The following is a 20,483-nucleotide window of genomic DNA, read 5'->3' on the forward strand; positions in this document are numbered from 1 at the left end:
TACATGAAACATCGGTAATACTTCGGGGTCTAGGAGTACCCCACATGTTAGGGGGGCGGCCGAAAACGACCTCATACGGGGACAGACCTGATCTGGAATGTGCGACCATACGCATGTAAAACAGAGCGACTGGCAAAGCTACTAACCAATCCACACCCTTGTCTTTACATACTTTTGCTATACAGATTTTCAGAGTCTGATTATGCCTTTCGACTAGTCCAGCTGCTTCTGGATGGCGTACACAATGGAACTTCCACTGGTACCCTAACAACAGGGAAACGTGTCTCATGAGTTCAGATGAGAATGGCTGGCCGTTATCAGAATATACGACTCTAGGGAGTCCATATCTAGGGAAGAATTCACGAACCAACTGCTTGGCAGTGGTCGCGGCTGTGTAATCTGGGACTGGATATGCTTCTGTCCATCTGGACAAGGCGCATACAACTACAAGGACATACTTGAAACCTCGACATCGCTCCATTTGAATATAATCCATCTGGAGGACCTCAAAAGGGTGGTCAGGGGGCTGGAAACCACCTTGTTCCACCGGAACACTTTTACCTGGATTAAACTGACAACATATCATACAGGTACGGACTTTCTGCTTGGCTGCAGCTCGTAAATGCTTGTTGAACCAAATGGTCTGGATACTGTCTAACATAGCTTTTTCTCCTAAATGTGCTGGACTATGTGCGGTATTGATAATGACTTGAACCATAGAATCGGGGAGAAACCATGTGGCTCTACCCTTCGTTAACCATCCTTGATCTGTCTGGACCCCTCCTTGTACAGACCATTTCTTGATTTCATCGGGAGTAGCATGTGACTGGATATCTATGACATCTTGAGTAGGGTCCTTAACTGTCATGCATGTAATCAGATCTGGAATATGTGTCTGATTAACTGGAATGTCTGGAGTCTGTGCTGTAAGCTTGGCTGTGCGGTCTGCTAAATCATTACCTTGGGAAATAATGTCAGTGACTTTCGTATGTGCTTTGCACTTCATGATAGCAATAGATGTCGGTAAATGTATGGCATCTAACAGGGCTTGAATAAGGAGACCATGCTGAATCTTGGTTCCATGAGAAGTCATGAAACCTCTCTCCTGCCAGAGCACTCCGAAGTCGTGTACAACTCCGAATGCGTAACGTGAATCTGTGTAAACATTAACCTTCAGGTTCTTGGCATGTATACAGGCTTGTGTCAGAGCAACTAGCTCTGCTGCTTGAGCGGACAGGGTATCAATACGGTGTGTTTCAATAACTTCAGTGTCAGTAGTCACTGCATACGCGGCGACTAGTTCTCCTGTACTAGTTCTCATACATGAACCATCCACATAAAGTGTCAGGTCAGGATCTGGTAACGGAATGTCTGTCAGGTCTTGTCTTGGCTTTGTCGTAATGTTAACTACTTCCACACAATCATGTGTGTCTGGATTTGAACTAACTGATGGTAACAGTGTAGCAGGATTCAGGACGTTGCAGCGTCTAATTTCTATGTGTGGCTGGAACAGTGTCAATTCATAACCTGTTAAACGTGCAATTGTCAAGTGCTGAGTTTGTGTTCGGTTTAAAAGAACTTCTACTGAATGTGGAACTTGTACTGTCAGGGAATGTCCTAAAACTATAGAATCACTTTGTCTGATAGCTAGTGCTGTGGCTGCAACTGACTTGAGGCACGCAGGCAACGCCTGGGCGACTGGATCTAATGTGCTCGAAAAATAAGCACAGGGCTTGTATTGACCTGCTTGATCTTGTGTGAGGACAGATAATGCTGTACCTTCGCGTTCAGTAACGAAAAGTGTAAAAGGCTTACTGTAGTTCGGTGTAGCTAGAACTGGAGCTTGACATAGGGCTTTCTTTAACTCGTTGAAACTAAGTGTATGGTCAGATGTCCAAGGGAGGACAGTCGATACGGCTGCCTCCTGTGTCGTTAACTGTATCAGTGGCTTGGCTAGAAATGCATACTGGGGAATCCATTGTCTACAATAAGAAGTAAGGCCGATGAAGGCACGTACCTCCTTCTGGGTTCTTGGCTGGGGAAGACTCGCTATTAACTGGATACGGTCGGTGTTCGGTTTAAAAGAACTTCTACTGAATGTGGAACTTGTACTGTCAGGGAATGTCCTAAAACTATAGAATCACTTTGTCTGATAGCTAGTGCTGTGGCTGCAACTGACTTGAGGCACGCAGGCAACGCCTGGGCGACTGGATCTAATGTGCTCGAAAAATAAGCACAGGGCTTGTATTGACCTGCTTGATCTTGTGTGAGGACAGATAATGCTGTACCTTCGCGTTCAGTAACGAAAAGTGTAAAAGGCTTACTGTAGTTCGGTGTAGCTAGAACTGGAGCTTGACATAGGGCTTTCTTTAACTCGTTGAAACTAAGTGTATGGTCAGATGTCCAAGGGAGGACAGTCGATACGGCTGCCTCCTGTGTCGTTAACTGTATCAGTGGCTTGGCTAGAAATGCATACTGGGGAATCCATTGTCTACAATAAGAAGTAAGGCCGATGAAGGCACGTACCTCCTTCTGGGTTCTTGGCTGGGGAAGACTCGCTATTAACTGGATACGGTCGGGTGTCAACTGCCTACCCCTCTTGGACAGCAAGTGTCCTAAGTATACCACTTGCTGGACACAGAATTGAAGCTTCGAAGGTGACACCTTGTGCCCCATCTCGGCTAGAAAATACAGAACTGTAAGTGATGCTCGCTCGCAGTCACGTTCAGAACGGGCTGTGATCAGTAGATCATCGACATACTGGAGCAGGGCAGTGTCAGTTGGCATGTGAATGTTGTCTAGTTGTCTCTTGAGTGCTTGACTGTAAATACTAGGGCTTTCTGTGAAACCTTGAGGAGCGCGTGTAAACATATAGCTCCTTCCATTTAAACAGAATCCGAAAAGAAACTGGCTATCTGGATGAATTGGAACACTAAAAAATGCATTCTTGAGGTCAATAACAGTGAAAAACATGGCTTCGGAATCAATGGCTGTTAACAGGGAAGAAATGTCTGGAACAACTGGGTACTGAGGAATAATACATTTGTTAAGCTCTCGTAAATCAATCACTAATCGATATACTGGGGGTGCATTTGGATCAGTACGTTTCATGACTGGAATGATCGGAGAATTACACACATTGGAGTCAGTTTCTACAACTACTCCTTGAGCCATGAGCTCGTCAATAATTTTGGATAAGGCTGCTACAGCCTCAGGTGGCAATCTGTACTGTCTGATTCGTGGTAATACTACACCTGGTTTGAGAGTCACACGATAGGGTGTGATTTGCATGTAACCTACATCAGTTGGACCTTGCGCCCATAAATGCTGCGGAACCTTAGACAATCTGGAATCAAAATCTCGTAATACATAGTGACCCTTAAAGTCACGTAGGAACAGACGTATTCCCTCTGGGGAACAGCAAATAACTGCACCTAATTCTTTCAATGTCTTAATGCCTAATAGATTTTCTGGACATGACTTAGTAAGTAACAGATCAGTAGTACGGGACAATGGACCTACTTCTAGAGTAACTGGCTTAGATATTTCATTAACTATGGGTTTTCCTGAAAATCCAAGGGAAACATTTCTTGAGCCTGAGAGCGGAGCCCCTGGTACTTCGGCGTGACTAATTGTGGTCCTACTTGCCCCTGTATCGATCAAAAACTTTCTGTCTTTCCCTAATACTTGACTGTGAACATAGGGACCTTCTTGATCTACAGGTATCTCGATGAGAGGCAAGCCTACCTCCCTCTCTAGGCTGTTTCATGAATATGACTGGTACTCTGGATACTCGGACTGTGCATACTGGTACATCTGCGATGTAACTTGCTGTGTTGCAGCAATAGGCTGCGGTGCTGTAACCGTCTGTTGTGCATTCTGTGACTGAAGAGTCTGTGAAACTTGTTCTTGTCTAGGCGGACGTGGTCTTTCTTTAGTCTTACCAGTAGCTATGTTGTGTTTCAGAACTGCACACTCGTTTATAAAATGACCTGGCTGTTTACAATAGTTGCAGTTCCCTTTAACGGGAGCTGCAGGATGACTGGCTTGATTCGGACCTCTCTTCTGACTGTCTTGAGGAATAGATTGTGCAACTAGCACTTTCATTTTCGTGTCTTTCATACGTTTTCTTTCGTGTTCTTGCTCTTCTCTGATTCTATTCTGGTGGTACTGGAGCATCTGGAGCATCTGGGACGGAGTATTTGCTTGCCAGGTGCTTTCGACTTTCAAAACTCGGTTTTTAATTTGTGGACTTGAATTCTCGACTAATTTGGTAACGAAAAGGTGAGGGTATGACTCACTACTTGTCTTGAGACCACTATTAATACTGAAACATTTCTCAAATCTAGAATAAAAATCACTAATATCCTCATCTTGTTTCTGTTTACAGGCTGAGATTGCATCCCAGTCTTCTTTCCTAGTTGTCAATAATCTGGGTAAAACTTGAATCAATAATTCTGGTAATTCTTTACATTTATCTCCAAGACCGGTACCTGGTACTCGTGCCTTGTCTTCAGCTTCTAGAGCTGCCCAATCGATCTTTTTCTCTCCCACCTCCCATTCTTTTTCCTTTAACTTTTCATACACCCCTGCGGGTAACAGGACCTTTAACATTTTAATGATATCTGGGTAAGTGTATTCTCCCATACGGAGCATGTCTTTTAATTCTCTATGGAACCCCGCTGGATCTTTGTCATGACAGGGGATTAATTTCTTCATTTCAAGGAGTTCCATCTTTGATATCGGAGTGTATACAAACACTCGTTGCATTACGCCACCCGCCCCTTGGACTGGGTGGACTTCTCGTAGCGGATTCTGTCTGTCTATGTAGAATGGTTTACTTTCTGGGGGTGAGACATGAGCAAAATGCGGGTTCAGGAACGTTCTATACTTGTGGCGCTGTTCTAGAATGACACTTATTAAATCGGTACCTAGACCTCTCCATCTGTACTGGAGTAACTCGTTCAGGATATCATGTAACGGGCCTGGATCAGAATGTTGACCCTCATACAGGGTAATGAGGTGCTGGATCATATACATACCCACCAGTCGTTGCTCGGCTGGGGGCAGTTTCAGAAACATTTGTGCCACTATTTCGTCTGGAAAAGTGGTAGAATCAGTAATCCATCGGACTGCTGATCGGGCTAGTTCTTGTTCGTGCATGGTACTTAATTCGCTATAACCGACTCGTGATTTCAGAATGTGATCGGTAGCTTGAAATACTTGTTCTAAAGAGCTTTGTTCTGGTGCTAGATGTTGAAAAATAGACTTGGGTTCTAGACGTAAATGGCGATCTGGAAATCTGGATTTTCCTACATACGCTATTCTGGCGGGATTCTCGTCTTCCTCTTCAGGATCAGAGATACTTTCTTTCTCGCTTACTTGTGCTGCTTTACGCTGTTCGTGTAACCTTATTATTTCTTTACGAATTTTCTTGTACATACTTTCCATGGCACTAATGGTCTTGTGCTTACCCTCGGCTATATTATCACTCCACCTTGTTAGAATTCTCATTTCGGCGGGATCTTTAGACGGATAATCTTGTTCTCTTATTAAACAATTGATCAGGAACTTTAATATCATGAGCTGAATCTCGGCTTTCCTTTGAGACATAATCTCGCCAATACTTTCTGGATCATCCCCTGTACGGATGAAACGATATATTCTGTCTAGATCTTCTTTCATATTTGGTAAGGTGACTAGATACTCGGTCACCCTTCTTACGCGTACGGAATATAAAACCATATTATACTCGCCTGGGACTGTGTCATAGACACATTCGGCAAGGGCTTGTCTGATTTCTGTAACAGACTTATTACTTTTAGGAGTACGCTGTGATGCTTGGGCATGTAATTCGAGTGCTGATAGACGCTTGTGTGGCGGTGGGGTTTGAGGAGGACCTCCTCCTGCGGCCCCTAGACTGGAATCGTCGACTGACATTCTTCGTGCTTGCAGGGTCGGTAATTGTAACGTGGGCTGAACTTGTATGACAGGCTGACCCGGGGGTACCGTAACAGGTACTCCGGTGTCTGGAGAAACGGGAAGTGCCTGATTTACAGGGACAGGTGGAGCGCGAACTGGATTGGCATATTCTGGAACTGTGTCGTCCAAATAGGACGAAATAAAAATATCAGCTGCGGTCGGTTTGTGACGTAGCTTGGTCGGAACTAATGGTGGCGGGAAATTACTGGGTGCCTCTGGGGTCGCTTTTGGCAAGCCTTCGGCAAGGAGAGGATACATACCCTTAATAAGGGCATGCCTCTGTCTGTCTGACTGTTCGACTTTGACTTGTTCACCTATCTCGATTAATTCTCTTTCTTGGGCTCGTTCTTGGGATTCTCTACTTAACTCTGACTTTCTGACTTCCTTTTCCGTTCTTCTATGCGCTTCCTTACGCCATAACTCGATGGCATCTTTCTGTGACTGTCTGGCTTTCTTTTTCCATAATGCTTCTTCTACTCGCATGATACATTCGGCATCCCATGTACCCGATACGGGCCATCTATACTTTTCTTCTAACTGTTTGGTATACTCTACCCATAAATCTAGATACAATATGGCGCTTATGCCATGTTTCTGATACATAAAGTGACCTGGACTGTCCCTAGGCGGAACAGGAACTGCTGCTTCCAGCAGACCCTTTCTAGTTTTTAACTGACGTAACTTGGAAAAGAGCGGCATTCTAAACTTGAATCGGAACACAATACAATACACGAAAAACAATAACAATTGGGAAAACAATTCAGGCATACCACGACATTGGAAATACATTAAACAATATTATAAATAACAGTTCGAACAGAATACTACCTGAAAATACTGAAAACAGAACAGAATTCTCGAGAACGGAACAGACTAGAGTTACTGGATGCACTGCTGTAACAGTACGGAACATACCGGTCCCATAAAGGAACGCATCAAGACCCGTATCCACCTAGGTGAACACTTCGTTTGTGGGCTTGGGTACCACCAACCCACGGACCAGGAGTCAATTTAGACTGACCCTGTCTAGACACTACCCCAGCAATGGTACTCACCGGGCAGCACGGAACGGAAGGCCTCGAACGGGACTGGACTACGACGGACTTCGGACTTCGGACTTCAGTTACGGGTGGGCCTCCGGATACCTCGGACCTTGGACTCTCGGCTTGGGCTCTGGTCGGGACTCGCCGCGTTCCTCCACCGTCTCGTTCGGATGCTGGACCGCCTCCTCCGTCTCCTCCGTGGGCCTGAGGGATACTTGAAGCAGAAATATCTGCACTTGGCCAGTATGGTTCCGTCACGACTGCAGAGGGTCAGGGGGTCGGCGTGGCTTCACCGACGCGTGGGGAAAGGGCAAGTCCCTATTCGGGCGCCATTATGTGGTAAATAAATAAATAATACCCTATTTTTGACTAGACTTATAGCATAGCAGATAGCTCAATAAATAAGAGTCAAGATTCGAGGTAGTAGGAGTTTCTGCAGGTTTATTACAGCATAAGGACAGGATCAGGACAACCTGCATAGGAACAGAATGACAGGGCCCAGCAGGACAACTGGGGCCCAGCAGCTGCCGGGGCTTGGTCTGGGATGAGCGCGCTAACATTCAATAACAAAACATTGACTTATATACATAGCGCAAACACATAGCATTACATTGCAGTAGGCGTAACAGTAGGTGGAGTAGAAGGCGTGACGCGTAGCAGTCGCGAGAGATAACAGAAATAAGGGGTGTAACTGGGAGTTTACTTAGACATGTGATGCAAAAACGTAACAGAATATGTCCTGAATGGGCGGACACATAGGAGGGGGCTACCTAAGGAGCCGGGACCTCTAACCTAATGGTGCGCGAAAACTGGCAATGACGTGTTACTAGGAGAAGCTGGGGGCTACGAACTCTGTGCTAGGAGCAGAGACTAGAGTCTGGAGGGTCGGAGCGACATGTACCTAAACCCTATCTGGTATCTAATGTTTAGGGAACACGTTGATATAAACTAGAAGTCATGAGGGGAAAAGCTAACTTGATTCTAAGACTGGACCATGCATTATTCTACATGTAGTGCGTGAAGAATATTAAATGACCATTAAATACAGTATTTCTCTAACATGGAGACGAGAAGGCTAGACAATGACGGAAACTATTGATGCAGTTCAGTAGCTTAGGAATGCAGAGGAGGAGGACTGAACTGATAGCTGGAACTATAACATACTTTTGGCAGACTCAGAGGCAGAGCCGGGGTGCACCGGGCACTGCAAGGCAGGAAGTAAGTGAAGGGTCGAGGATACAGGTGGGGGCTGTATCGCTCCTCAGCGAGGCTTTCAGGAGACAGGAGCTGAATCTGTGGTCCGGGCCCTTTTGAGGCCTGGAAACGGAGACTTTATAATTGAATAACGTGCACACTGAGAAACGTGGCAACATTACTTACATAGGCCTGATATTCGTAGTATTCACGAGGACTGGAAACTAACATACTAGAGGTGGACACAACTGTAATTGCGTCTTTAATCAGAAATGGGGAATAACATATGCATATTGATCATGCACACATAACATATGATGGATGAAGCGTAGGGACACAGAACATGGCAAAATTTACTTTTCCACACTAGGAGGACCTTGGGGTGTCTTGGCCTAACTGCTACTGCCTGCGAGGACTTTGGGGAGCATGTGGGGCTGTCGGTGGTGGAGTGCCGCGATGGCTGGAGCGGCCGGGATGTGTGCAGGTGGCGGCCCTGATGGAATCTAGTCCTCTGCAGTTGGTGGTGTAGGGGCCCACTCCCCCGTGGTTGCTGCCTGGGAGAGGAGATTGCTGGTGAGAGGAAAGTGCGTCATCGACCCGTGTGGCGGCGGGCGGCGCTTTCCGGCGGTTACCTGGGCCTGGACTGAGCGGAGAGGTGCACTTGTAACGGGAGCCTGTTGGTGCCTCAGGGGCCCCTCATCAACATCGCTTTGTCGGCGGTTAGGGGCAAGAAGGATAAACGCCCGAAAGATCTACAGCAGAAGATGGTGGGTCCGACCGCCTCGCAGCCCTAACACCAAGCTGCGCAGCCTGCTGATGCGGACGCGCCGACGACTAAGGCCTTCATGATGGAGCTCTTTGCCGCCATTAAGGAGGACATCTTGGACCTCCGCTTCCAGCTCTCCTCAGATGTCTGGGAGATGCGCCGAGACGTCGATGCTATAGGGGAGAGAGTGGTGACTCTGGAGGAACACGACTTGGGAGCTGCTGAGGAGATCCACCAGCTTCAACAAGACGTTCACCGCCTGAAGGAACAAAATCTGGACCTGTGCGCTTGCACCAAGTGGGGCCCTTTCGCAGGGGGGTGGACAATGGTTGCACGATGGGGGGGCTGCATGATGTGTGGCGCGCTCACCACCCCGTAGAACGCGATTATACATATTACTCCTCATCTCATAAAACTTATGCGCGCTTATTTATGCGCGCTTAGATCACTTTTTGGCTACGACCTCTCTCTTCCCCCACCTGTCCGCGGCAACTATCACCCCGCGCTCTTTGTCAGACCACGCCCTTATTTCTGTTCAGCTTACCGGTAGTGGGCAGCGGCCGCCATTGTCTGGCTGGCGTCTCCGAGATTCTCTCTTCCATTCGGAGTTGGCAGTCACTCGCATTAGGGAAGTTATCACCCAGTACTTCACCACCAATGATGGAGATGGTATGGCCCTGGAGTCCTTTTGGGAAGCTCTCCAGCTAGTGGTCCGGGGAGAGTTTCTTGCGCTGTCTGCGACTTATGCTCAGATGCGTAGGAAGAAATGCACTGCACTGGAGAAGGAGGTGTGTGAACTGGAGGCGATACATAAGAGGACAGGGGCTCCATGCGTATGGAGGGAGTAAGAGACGAAGAGACGCATGCTAAAACACCTTGACCTAGATCGAGCGGAGTATGCCCTTTTGCACTTTCGTCACAAGTTTTATCTTACGGGGGACAAGGGGGGCCGGATGTTGGTGCACAGGTTGAGGGCTCGGGCGCAGCAGTCAGCCATCCAATCCATCAGGGACTCTCAATCAGTGGAGCAGACTACAGACTCCCTTATTGTGGACTCCTTCCAGCGGTTTTACCAATCCTTATATCAAGGAGAGCCCTCGGACCCCAAGCGAGTAGCGGCTTATTTGGCATCTAGCAGCGTTACGCCTCTCCTTCAGGTCTCGGCAGAGGCTTTGGATGCTGAGATACGTATCGAGGAAGTCATCTCTGCAATTGCGCGGCTGAAGTTGGCCAAATCTCCGGGGCCGGATGGCTATTCGGCTGTTTTTTATAAGACGTTTTGTGTGGAGCGGGCTCCCTTTTTAACACGCCTTTTTAATTCCTTTCTAGAGGTGGGGGAAGTGACCCCCTCCATGGCGGAGGCTGCTATCACAGTCATTCCCAACCCCGGGAAGGACCCAGCAGAGTGTGGATCATATCGTCCGATCTCGCTCCTTAACATTGACGCCATGCTCTTCGCCAGCATCTTAGCCGCACACCTCAGCCCGTTGATGGACGGCATCATAGATCCGGACCAAGCGGGTTTTATTCCGACGCGACAGGGGGGGGACAACACTAAGAGACTTCTGCAACTCATGGATTTAATTCAACATTCTCGTGCGCAGGCCCTCTTTTTATCCATAGACGCGGAGAAGGCCTTCGATCGCGTCGATTGGACATATCTGTTTGCTGTATTGAAAGCCTTCGGCCTGAGGGATAACTTCGTGCGATGGGTTCGCTGCCTGTATGCGGCTCCGAAGGCGGCGATTCGACTAAATGGGTGCAAGTCTGCTCTTTTCCCTATCACTAGATGGACGAGGCAGGGGTACCCCTTGTCCCCGCTGCTTTTTGCGCTCTATATGGAGCCCTTTGCTCAGCGGGTGCTGTCCAACGGGGGCGTTGCAGGGATTCAGTTTGGTGCAGATATACATAAAATCAGTTTGTACGCGGATGACGTGATTCTTTCGCTTACGCAATCCAACTCTTCCTTGCGGCACCTGTCGGCAGAACTGCACGAATTTTGTAGAGTAGCGGGATTTAAAGTTAATTTCTCCAAAGCGCAGATAATTAATGTGTCGGTCCCGGCAGCTGATGTACTGGAACTGCAGAAGGACTTTGCCTTCCAGTGGGTTCACTCCGACATCCCGTACATGGAAATCCACCTTGCCCCTACAATAGCACAGACAGCTTCCATTAACTACAAGCTGTTAGTGGATCAGACAGCTAAATCGCTGTCCGACTGGTCCCGTCTTCACCTGGCTTGGTTCCGTAGACTGGCGGCAGTTAAAATGATAGTACTCCCGCGCATCTTATACCTCTTTCAGATGCTCCCACTGAGTCCTCCGCCGGGTTCCATCCAGAAGCTACAAGGGCATATTAATAAGTTTTTGTTGAATCATAAACGCCGATGGCTTCCTTTATCACTGATTACAGCCGCTAAGGCCAGCGGTGGGATGGGTTTCCCCTAGCTGAAGGCGTACTTTCAGGCAGCCTGCCTGCGGTACATCCTTGAATGGCGACGCATCAACAGCAACATTCCAGGAGCCGCTGGAAGGAATCTTAAGTTAAAGACGCATCACCACAGTCTGGTTGTAAATACCTCCGATCTTGGACATGAATGGGGGAGAGGCATAAATTTACTTAGTGATTCCTGAAGCTCACTATTTCACAAATTGTAGGTCAGGCTTAAACACAGTCTCCTGGGTACACAGTTTCCTAGTGCAGTAAACCACACATGGGGTGGTGGAGATTGTGAGGGAGAGGCCGAGGGACTACAATCCCAGAATAATGACCTGTATAGTGGCCCTGTCGAGAAATAACATTTGGTGTCTATTTCCAGCATCTTTAGGTAAAGTGGTGAAATCAGGATTAAATGTTATGTCTCCCCTCGGCCCCTCCTAGGATGTTTGCTCTGTGTGTAAAGGCGCTTTCGTGTTCTGGATTCATGTGAGGTGCAGAGCCCATTTCAGGTGTCTCCCTTGTATCTACGCAGCCTCTAAAGTTGTGTGCTGTTCCATAACGTTAGTGATACTCTGCATTCTCTCCTCTCACTGCATGTCCCGCCGCTGCTTTTTAGAGTCACTCCTTTTATTGAAATTCTTTGTAAAGCAGATGACCCTTGTAGGAAAATGTATAATATCTCTGACACCCCTTAGTACGTAATATCCCGTACCTGGCCCAAAACAAAAATTGACTCTGCATGATTTACTACATGGTAAATACTTCCTTAAAATATTGCTCACTTTGCCCAAGCTTCACTCCATATGAAACTAGTCTTTGCCCTCCCACCCTCTTGTCCACACAGTACCCTGGATCCCGCCAGCTATTACATGCTCACCTGCATCGGATTCTCCTCATGCCTGGCCTGTGTTATTGCATTGTTTGCATCAGATTCACCTCGTGCCCGGCCTGTGTTATTGCATTGTTTGCATTAGATTCTTCTAGTGCCTCACCTGTGTTATTGCATTGTGTCCGTCAGATTTTCCTCGTGCCTGGACTGTGTTATTGCATTGTGTCCGTCAGATTCTCCTCGTGCCTGTCCTGTGTTATTGCACTGTGTCCGTCAGATTCTCCTCATGCCTGTCCTGTGTTATTGCATTGTTTGCATTAGATTCTCCTCGTCCCCGGCCTGTGTTATTGCATTGTGTCCGTCAGATTCTCCTCGTGCCTGGCCTGTGTTATTGCATTGTTTGCGTCACGTTTTTCTAGTTCCTGGTCTGTTATTGCATTATTTGCGCTGCTTTTGGTATGTTATTTTTCTAATAGTTGCAGCTTTTCTAACAAACATGGCACCTTTTATCCCAATCAAGTGCATCTGACTGCAAGGACACTGCACTCTCGCTGCAGTAGCAAGCTACTTCCTATTTATGTAGCAACAGACAGAACAGCATGTCTGCCAGAGATGTCGTAGGGTCAGAAACAGTACATAGGTAAGTAGGTATGATGCAAAACAAACTGTTGAGTAAGGATTTAAACGAAGAAGCTGCTGTGATAGACGCCAAAACATCCATGTCAAAACAGCAGCAGTAGGACAACGGTACATGGAATGATAATGGTAGATTTATTTACACGTCTGTGCAGTGCGTGTCACTTAATGTTCTTTTCTTCCACTCTCATGAGATGGTTTTGCAAGGCAACTCTGAGCTCACTGAGTGTGGAGCTTCCTCGAATCCCAGAGACGGGCCGTTCCAAAGACGGTAACAGAGAAGGTTGAAAGATCTGAGTCTTGATCCTGGCAGATGGACGGGTGATCCCTGAGGGGGTGTAGTTGGTCTGTGCGTTGCCACGGCTGTCCACGGGGGTGTAAGAAATGTCAGCAATTTGTGGAGGGCCCTCTTTTGGGCGAGAACCACCCAGCTTCATGCAATACGGACTTAAGGGTTTGTGTCTGCGCAGGATGAGTTACATTCTGATAGCAAAATGAAGGACCTTGTCCAAAGCGGATAGATGTTACAAAGGTTTAACATCTTCAGTTACGGCAGATAGAGAAAGTCCATTTACCTCGAGGTTCTTGAAAAGCTTTCTGCGCTCTGCTGGTGCAGGCAGGATGTTTAGTCTCTAGTTGGCATTTGCCAGGGGATGTTCAGATACAGTGGTTGAATTAAACCTTGGAGCAGCACTTGTAGTGTTGACTCTTGGAGCCTTGTAGTATGTGCTGGATGCGGTAGAACTGTCTTAATGTTCCATGGAGCTCAGAAAACCTGTCCTCTCCGTCCTCTCAGAGCTCGAGCTCTGTGGCTTGACCAGTTGAACTGCAATAAAGAAGATGACCTGGACCAGTTCTACCTCTCCCAACCTTTGAACTGATCATTGAGGAAAGAAGCCCTTGTCTGGAAGGAAGATCTGCACAGGGCACCGCTGACAGAGTCCTGCCTGGACGGAAGATCTGCACAAGGCACCGCTGACAGAAGTCTACCCTGGAAGGATGATCTGCACAGGGCACCGCTGACAGAAGTCCAGCCTGGAAGGAAGATCTGCACAAGGCACGGCTGACAGAAGTCCACCCTGGAAGGAAGATCTGCACAAAACTGAACTGACGGAGGTTCCGCCTGGTGGTGACCTCAACGGAGTGTGAGACCCACAAACCACAAGATCCCTCAAGCCCAGCTAGCCACACTGGACGCAATGTACACCAAATGCCTGATTTAGATTTCAGCGGATGGTTTATTCCATCAGAAATGTGACAGGTATCCTGCCCGCCCCATTAAAAATACATTGCATCCTGTGGCAATTATAAGGCAGACAGGATATCTGTCACGTTTTGATAATGCCTTGATGTATTTTGCAGAGTTTTACTCCGCTGAATTCCACAAAGTGCTGGGGAAACTCCGTTGCACTCTGCAGACTTCTGCTAGTGGCAGAGTTTGTTAAGTTGCGCTGTGCTCACTGATTTTTAGTGCCAGGAGTTTAACCCGCACTGTAAAATCAGCACGAACAGCACTGCGCGTCACGCCAGAGGACGATGCTGCTTTCTGCCGCTCGAATTGATATTCTAATCGAATGGCAGCTTCATCAACGAGAATGGCAGATTTTAACACTCGAGTGGTCGCGACCTGCCGGGACCTCCCGCAATGAGAAACCTCGCCAGGAGGAGGTCCAGCGTGCTATATTTTCTCACAAGCGCTCGCCAACTTACCGTCGGAGAACCGCTTGAGAAAAGAACTCTGTTCTACATGGAGTTTTTTGGACCAGGAGTGGGCAAAACTTTGCGAGCTCGGCCGGCAGAGCGGAATTCTTCACCCACCCCTAGTTTTGAGGCAATAATCTGTTGGACAAACTTCAAACTAGGCCCTATATCTGCAATAAGTGTTGTAGAAGAAGTGAGATCCATGGCCTAGTGACTATCAGGCCGTTATCTGCTTCTGATGAACCCCACACAGTGAGTTCGCAGCCAGAGGGCAGTGGGGGGGGCCGAAGGACATGAAATTAGGTAAACTTGAATATGAGAAATATGGAACGGTAGAAATGCTGCATCACCTGTGGATAACTGACACCTCCTCCCGCTCTGCCAAATGCCCATCCGGTCACAAATGGCATCCTGGGCCCCAAAAGGACAACGTCATGCCAGATGCCATGTAATGGTGGAAAAGGGGGTAAAAAGAGTAGAAGGCACACATCTGCTGCGGGGATATGTCAGGTAAATTATTGGTTGTGATGGATTCTCTATAAGTACTAAATTACTGATATCGTTGAATATTAAATTATACGACTCAACGTTTGTTTGCTTTATCTGCGCTTATAATGTAAAGGACGGGCCTTACAGTGAACCCCTCGCTCTGTTTTACACAAAAGCCCCGGAAGGAGCTGCATCTTACAGAACTTTATCTACCTTAGAAAGAACTAAAGACTTGCTTTTTAAAGTTGTCTTTCAGGGCCAGAACCGGGTGATGTAAGCTACACTAGTTTTAGGGAGATGGACAGATGTTATGGCGATAGGAAACCCCCCTCAAACCACAATAATGTTCCAATCTTCCAGGATAGAAGAAACCAGAAATGCTTGAACCAAGGGAGCTGTTGAAAGTGTCAAAGGTGACTTATGAACAGCGAGGTAAAGACAGGAGTTGGTATTTGAGATGATCTTAAGTAAATCGGAAAGAATGAGAAAATGTGTGTAAATGGAGTTACTTTTGTTGTATACTTCGTAAAGAGTTACTGGAAATTTTACAGCCCTTCCTGATCCATCTCTTTTTCTAAACTCTATTGTTGTTTAAATGAAATCTTGACCATATGCGTCTATCTTAAGCTATACCTCTAGCACTTGGGTGCTCCGTGAGCGCCTTTACTTTGCTCAGTTACTCTGTAAACATTGGTAAATCACCTCTTTTCCAGACATTAATAAAATGTCACCTGATCAACAGAACATTTAGTTAAATATCTGTGTATGATGAAATATTCCTTGCTAAGTTTCAAAAGCGATACTAAGATTTTGCACTGTGCTTGCGTCACAAAAGAGGCACAAAATGGCGCAAAATCTTTTTTCCTAATTTACTTTCCAGCGCTAAACTTGTTTAGCACTGGAAATAACGTTAAAGTAATGTAAGACTGCGCATAGCATTGTTTGGCATTACTTTGTGCCATGGGGGCCTGCCAAGGGTGGTGCATGGGTGTTCTTGTGCAACCACAAAACTAGGTGCAAGGAAGTAGAAATGCTTTCATTTCTTCTTCCTTTTCTGACTTTGCATGTGTGCTGCACTGTGCAACATGTATGCAAAATGGTAAAAGCTTTCCCTCGTGTCGAGGCATAGTAATTTGTACAGGAACGGTGTCCTCCCTGTACAAAACCCATGCTGGACTCACAGACACACACACGCTAGCGCTCCGGTGCTAAGGTGTGTGCATGGCGCACGGCCGCTGTAATCCGTGCCGACGCAAGGGTAAGTGAAGGAGAGAGCCGTATCTTTGAAAATATGGTGCTCTCCTGTTCCCTTCCTGTCGCGCCACGCAGCGTAGCCTCGCGGAGGAGGGTTGCGCTGCATTGTGTGGAGATTTGGTAAATCTCCCCTGAAATGTCTGTTACAATCAGTTAAACATTGTGAATTCTCATTCCATTATGTTTCCATTTAGTAATTTTAAATATCTTTACATCCAACAGAAAACAAGCCTTGAATGAATGAAATGACCATCAAAAATGAAGCGAATGCTGTAAATCTTCAATAATAGCAGAAATAACGAGCTTCAGTATTCAGGAAAACATCAGCGCAGTCGGCGACAGGAACCTGCACACAAACTGACAGATCCCGGATGAAGCATCAACGGCAGTTCAGTGATTGTAAGAGTCTGAGCTGTGCACCTCCACGCCACAAGACGAAGAAATGACCTTAGGAAAATTAAGGCAACAACAATAACAAACCACCTCCTGTATAAACAAGTGTCCAACACCAGCTTTGATCATGGGGTCGGTATGATGTGATTACCACAGTGCTTTGTTTTATAAAATGATGACAAGCCATAATTCCGTGCTCTAGGTGAATTGTAAACTCTTTCTGGCCAAACCACAGTAACAAGCGGAAAGCACAACAGAGCGGAGCCGGACAACTGACGGGTAAAGGAAAGAGGAGTTTGTCTATCTACAATACAACAGACTTTCCCAATTTGCACCGGCCAGAAGGAAGCTACATCTTTACCCGCAAGCGTGCATTGCCATATTCCAATCTAAAGGCACAATCGCCTACAAAGCACCTTCTACATATTAGGAGTGTGGCAAATATTTGGTGGCTATCGCATTTTATTGTTAAAACAGAAATCAAACGTGGAAAATACTGCACACATATAAAGTGTGTGAGAAAAAGCCAAGTGCTTTATCAGCCATGTCGTCCCATCAGGAAATGCAGTCATGGGATTTAGACAAATATATACCCGACCCACAGACACTACCCAAGAAAGAAGAATCATACACATGCAGCAAGAGCTTTAGTTTGTCATCACAACTCAAGCTTCATCAGCAAACCTACACAGGAGAAACAACATTCAAGTGCAATGAATGTGTCAAGAGCTTTAGTCGATTATCAAGCCTTCAAAGCCATCAGCGAACACACACGGGGGAAAAGCCATTTAAATGCAGTGAATGTGTGAAGAGCTTCAGTCGCTTATCAAACCTCCAACAACATCAGCGAATACACACAGGGGTAAAACCATTCAAGTGCAATGAATGTGGGAAGAGCTTTAGTCAGATATCAGACCGAAAAAGTCATCAGCGAACACACACGGGGGAAAAACCTTATAATTGTAGTGAATGTGACAGTAGTTTTCGCCGCTCTTCAGCATTAAGGGTTCATCAGCGAATACACACAGGGGAAAAACCTTATCATTGTAGTGAATGTGACAGTAGTTTTCGCCGCTCTTCAGCATTAAGGGTTCATCAGCGAACACACACAGGGGAAAAACCGTTCAAGTGCAGTGAATGTGCAAAATGCTTTAATCACTTATCAAACCTTCAAACACATCAGCGAATACACACAGGGGTAAAACCGTTCAAGTGCAGTGAATGTGCAAAATGCTTTAATCACTTATCACACCTTCAAAATCATCAGCGAATACACACAGGGGAAAAACCATTCAAGTGTAATGAATGTGCAAAGTGCTTTAGTCGCTTATCACACCTTCAAAATCATCAGCGAATACACACGGGGGAAAAACCATTCAAGTGCAGTGAATGTGCAAAGTGCTTTAGTCGCTTATCACTACTTCAAAATCATCAGCGAATACACACAGGGGAAAAACCATTCAAGTGTAATGAATGTGCAAAGTGCTTTAGTCAGTTATCACACCTTCAAAGACATCAGCGAACACACACGGGGAAAAACCATTCAAGTGCAGTGAATGTGTGAAGAGCTTTAGTCACTTATCAGACCTACAAAGACATCAGCGAACACACACAGGGGAAAAACCATTCAAGTGCAGTGAATGTGGGAAGAGCTTTAGTCAATTATCAATGCTACGCAAACATCAACAAACACACACAGGGGGAAAGCCACTCAAGTGCAATGAATGTGGGAAGAGCTTTTGTCGACGATTAGAGCTACAAAGTCATCAGTGAACACACAGGGGGAAAACATAGAAGGGCAGTGAAAGTGAGAAAGGCTTTTGTCAATTTTCGATCCCACACAGCCCTCAGTGAATACACTCCTTCATTTAACTCACATGGAAATAATCCTAGAGATGCAGGGACTCTGGAATGAACTTAAGAACATCAAAAATAATATTGACCCATCTGAGGACATAGACAAGAGCAGAACAGTGCAGTTATTGTGAGAGGAATGAATTATGGAAAAAGATAAAATTCAAATTATGTAGGACATTGAAATACCAGATGATAAAAGACCCTGATAGCAGTAAAGAAGAAAATCAGATAACAGTATTTGCAGAATTATAAAAGTGTTTGTTTACAGTGATTGTTCACTTCCGTACACATAGCAAAGTGACATTATGTACCAGGATACACAGTGGGAGACAAGCACAATGTGGATTAAAAGAAAAGAAACATTCTTGATTTTTATTTGGTGAAGAAGAGATACAAAGGAAAACATTCAATCGCCCCTGACCACACTACCTGTAAAAGCAACACTGAACAATACTGGGACTAACAGCGGTATTTTCAGCTAACTTGTCGGATTAGTGATAAACCCTTTAAACCCAACACACCCAGAATGGACATGTTGTCCGGGCTCTGGAGATGGAAGCTTCGTTGGTAAAATGCATGTATTACTAATAACAAATGTCACTTCAGTATATGCAGTATATGTAATGAAATAAAGCGAAGCACAGGTGTTATTTTTAGATATAAAGGAGCATATACCTTGTTTTTAAGTAACGTTTGCTGCATCTTTTACACACTGTTATCGGTTGATGGATCTGCTTGTGACTCAGGCCTTATTACTAAGTGCGACCCATGGCTCCTCTCCGACTTGGCTCTCCCTATTCATTTTGTGACTTGCCAAACTCTACTTTGTACCAGAATTGAGCCACTGTAAGCATCAGACTCCGTTTCAAAACAAGAAATATAAAATAATGTAAAAATAATTTTTCGGTTATAAATTTTTTACATCATGTGTTTTTCCCACTATCAGTTTGTAACTACACTCGGAATTGACTGAAAGTGTAAATATTTTTAAACAGAGATGTGGAACTTGGAAATTACATTTTTAAACAGTTTTCAGCGAATAAATAAAATGTGCTTTTAATTTGCGCTTGTTTCCTGACATTATTCTTTATCCAGCTCCTAAGCCCCAAAGTGTTTCACATTTACAATGTATTAAGCAATAGAAGGACTAGTTTTGTCAAGTTCTCTGTTCCTCTCTTGCGCCACTCGCACAAACAAACACTCAGAGGCCTGTGTCTGCAGTGCTGGGGCACAAAGTAACAATTACCAGTTGCAGGCTAAGGATCTAGGTGGAACTGAGTCCCGTTTCTAGGTGATAGTAGGGGGACCCCTTCAAACTGTGGCTACCCTCTGACTTGTGCCGTGCTGATGAAGCAATAGTGAAATTGAATAATTTATGATGAATTGAAATAAGAGAAAGAGAAGAACAGAGCGAGGTGCAGGATATATTAAAGAAAAAGAAAAAAAGAGATACAAGACTTTACCCTGTTCTGTGTACTAGCACTTTACGTAAACACGTTGTGCTGTGCGTTGTGAACAGGCTGTCACGCCCTTTGTATGTAAATGAGCTTCTGTGACCAGACACCCCAGGTTCCCATCTCTTCTAGTGCGGATGATAATGTGAGCACTGTAAGGAAATCACAAACTAGGACTATATTGAGAAACAATCGGCTTCCAGGTCACACTGCTGTTGTTATGTAGTTCTTTATTAATTCTGTTTCATTTACTTTAATTTGCAGCATTCCTCCAGGCTACTTTTTCTCAGTATTACACTTCAGGTCGCTCATTTGTCGGCATGGGTTTTGTCCTCACACTAGTCTAGGATAGTCTTTCTCAAGGTAGAAGGCGCTGTAATAGGAATAATAAATCAGACATATATAAAATTGTATGTAAACAAATGTGTGCCTTTCAGTTATCAGGC

At 45.7% G+C, this 20,483-nt stretch overlaps 1 protein-coding gene across 1 annotated transcript in view; it reads left to right on the plus strand.

Moving 5' to 3' along the window:
• Nucleotides 1-19,631, plus strand: part of LOC144808023 (uncharacterized) — a 73,111-nt gene extending 53,480 nt beyond the window's left edge. Inside the window, exon 3 of the mRNA XM_078673586.1 lies at nt 16,556-19,631. Coding sequence (XP_078529712.1) covers nt 17,271-18,290 — 1,020 coding nt within the window. The 5' untranslated portion in view covers nt 16,556-17,270 and the 3' untranslated portion in view covers nt 18,291-19,631. The remainder of the gene's footprint in view (nt 1-16,555) is intronic.
• The last annotated feature ends 852 nt before the right edge of the window (nt 19,632-20,483 follow it).

Source organism: Lissotriton helveticus, chromosome 1_2 (assembly GCF_964261635.1).
Source record: "Lissotriton helveticus chromosome 1_2, aLisHel1.1, whole genome shotgun sequence".
NCBI classification, from domain to species: Eukaryota; Metazoa; Chordata; class Amphibia; order Caudata; family Salamandridae; genus Lissotriton; species Lissotriton helveticus.